The following is a 3,061-nucleotide window of genomic DNA, read 5'->3' on the forward strand; positions in this document are numbered from 1 at the left end:
GGGTTCACTGAACAGGTATGCAGTGGTGGGTTCACTGAACAGGTATGCAGTGGTGGGTTCACAGTACAGGTATGCAGTGGTAGGTTCACAGAACAGGTATGCAGTGGCAGGTTCACTGAACAGGTATGCAGTGGTGGGTTCACTGAACAGGTATGCAGTGGTGGGTTCACAGTACAGGTATGCAGTGGTGGGTTCACAGAACAGGTATGCAGTGGCGGGTTCACTGAACAGGTATGCAGTGGTGGGTTCACTGAACAGGTATGCAGTGGTGGGTTCACTGAACAGGTATGCAGTGGTGGGTTCACAGTACAGGTATGCAGTGGTGGGTTCACAGTACAGGTATGCAGTGGTGGGTTCACAGTACAGGTATGCAGTGGTGGGTTCACAGAACAGGTATACAGTGGTGGGTTCACTGAACAGGTATGCAGTGGTGGGTTCACAGACACAGTACAGGTATGCAGTGGTGGGTTCACTGAACAGGTATGCAGTGGTGGGTTCACAGTACAGGTATGCAGTGGTGGGTTCACAGAACAGGTATGCAGCCAGGAACAAGCTAAGCCTAACTAATCTTTCCCTATGAGAGACAGTCTGCAGCAGCTCGCCCTACTCTCACTAATGCAGGCACACGAGTGACCGTAATGGCCGCCGCTGCCTGCCTTTTATTAGGGGGGGAGTGGCTCCAGGGGCTAGTGTAGCCTAATTGGATACACTGGGCCTGCTGACTGTGATGTAGAGGGTCAAAGTTGACCCTCATGGTGCATTATGGGGCGAACCGAACTTCCGCAAAAGTTCGCCTGCGGGATGCGAACGCGAACCACTGAAGTTCGCATGGAACCGTTCACAGGTGAACCGTTCGGCCCAACTCTAGGCACCACACAAAATCCTCCTGTGATGCTGTTGATGCTTTTGAATCTGTATTGTATTTGTGAGGCAGCAGATGTGAGGTTCTCAGTGGAAAGTACTGGTGTGGATATGGACATTACTTGACTCAGTACTCCTTTTCATGCAGGGATTTCATCCAGAAGATCCATGGACAAGTCAGCTGTAACCACTTTGGTCCTCCTGATGTGTCTTCCAGTCCTGAAGGGTTGCGTGTTTCCAAAGGAATGTGTTCAGGGATACGATGGACGTGTTAGACGTTGTTGTCCAAATTACAAGAATTCGCCTTGTGGAAGCGATTTAGGTAGGGGATATTGTGGGGCAGTTGGAACCATTAGAGCCGTGTATCCTCCCGACATTAATGAGGATGAGCGCAAAGACTTCCCTCGGTTTTTCTTCAATGAAACTTGCCATTGTTATGACAAATACATGGGCCCCAACTGCGGTGAATGTAACTTTGGCTACCGAGGACCGACCTGCAAAGAGCAGTATAACGTCACCAGGAGGGATTTCCGAGAGCTGAGTCTGGCTGAGATGACGGCCTACAATGCAGCTCTGCATTACTGCAAAAGCAAGATTGATCCAGAGTTTGTCATCATGAGGACCTCCGACCGTTTCCGGAAAAGGTCTTTCGAGTTTTTAGAGGCCTCTTATTATGATGTCTTGTGTTTCACGCATTATTATGCCACCAAAGATCTGATTTCTAACTCAAAAGAGACAGCTTTCAGTATTAACTTTGCCCACGGCAGCACGGGCTTCCTGTCCTGGCATCGCTACTACCTGCTACTAACCGAGAGACAAATACAGAAATGCCTGAAGAATGATTCCTGGGCTCTGGCGTACTATCAGTGGCAATACGACTCAGAATGCTTCGTGTGCGATAATGACTACTTTGGAAAAAGCAACATCAATGGCAAGATTGAATCTCAATCTGTATATTCCACCTGGCGGGTAAGTGTTGAGACACAACAATGTTTATGAGCTCCAGTAGTACTGCATTGTCCTGGAGACCCCAGTTATTGAGTTCCTCTGCAGCATGCTGGAGACCCCAGTTATTGAGTTCCTCTGCAGCGTGCTGGAGACCTCAGTTATTGAGTTCCTCTGCAGCATGCTGGAGACCCCAGTTATTGAGTTCCTCTGCAGCATGCTGGAGACCCCAGTTATTAATTTCCTCTGAAGCATGCTGGAGACCCCAGTTATTGAGTTCCTCTGCAGTGTGCTAGTGTACCCCAGTTATTGAGTTCCTCTGCAGCATGCTGGTTTACCCCAGTTATTGAGTTCCTCTGCAGCATGCTGGTGTACCCCAGTTATTGAGTTCCTCTGCAGCATGCTGGTGTACCCCAGTTATTGAGTTCCTCTGCAGCATGCTGGTGTACCCCAGTTATTGAGTTCCTCTGCAGCATGCTGGTGTACCCCAGTTATTGAGTTCCTCTGCAGCATGCTGGTTTACCCCAGTTATTGAGTTCCTCTGCAGCATGCTGGTGTACCCCAGTTATTGAGTTCCTCTGCAGCATGCTGGTGTACCCCAGTTATTGAGTTCCTCTGCATCATGCTGGTGTACCCCAGTTATTGAGTTCCTCTGCAGTGTGCTAGTGTACCCCAGTTATTGATTTCCTCTGCAGCATGCTGGTTTACCCCAGTTATTAAGTTCCTCTGCAGCATGCTGGTGTACCCCAGTTATTGAGTTCCTCTGCAGCATGCTGGTGTACCCCAGTTATTGAGTTCCTCTGCAGTGTGCTAGTGTACCCCAGTTATTGAGTTCCTCTGCAGCATGCTGGAGACCTCAGTTATTGAGTTCCTCTGCAGCATGCCAGTGTACCCCAGTTATTGAGTTCCTCTGCAGTGTGCTGGTGTACCCCAGTTACTTAGTTCCTCTGCAGTGTGCTACTGTACCCCAGTTATTGAGTTCCTCTGCAGTGTGCTAGTGTACCCCAGTTATTGAGTTCCTCTGCAGTGTGCTGGTGTACCCCAGTTATTGAGTTCCTCTGCAGTGTGCTGCTGTACCCCAGGTATTGAGTTCCTCTGCAGCATGCTAGTTTACCCCAGTAATTGAGTTCCTCTGCAGCATCCTAGAGACCCCAGTTATTGAGTTCCTCTGCAGTGTGCTGGTGTACCCCAGTTATTAAGTTCCTCTGTAGCATGCTGGTGTACCCCAGTTATTGAGTTCCTCTGCAGCATGCTG

General features: G+C 49.4%; 1 protein-coding gene across 1 annotated transcript; it reads left to right on the forward strand.

The window, feature by feature from the left end:
• The first annotated feature begins 1,029 nt into the window (after positions 1–1,029).
• LOC137547505 (tyrosinase-like) lies at positions 1,030–1,860 on the forward strand. Its single transcript, XM_068271100.1, has one exon. The coding sequence runs from the start codon at positions 1,030–1,032 to the stop codon at positions 1,858–1,860; it is 831 nt and encodes a 276-aa protein (XP_068127201.1).
• Positions 1,861–3,061: the final 1,201 nt, after the last annotated feature.

The sequence above is a fragment of the Hyperolius riggenbachi genome, chromosome 2 (assembly GCF_040937935.1).
Source record: "Hyperolius riggenbachi isolate aHypRig1 chromosome 2, aHypRig1.pri, whole genome shotgun sequence".
NCBI lineage: Eukaryota > Metazoa > Chordata > Amphibia > Anura > Hyperoliidae > Hyperolius > Hyperolius riggenbachi.

Bases quoted from the DNA above. Each gene is read 5' to 3' on its own strand.
- LOC137547505 (XM_068271100.1), top strand. From the start codon at position 1,030: ATGGACAAGTCAGCTGTAACCACTTTGGTCCTCCTGATGTGTCTTCCA.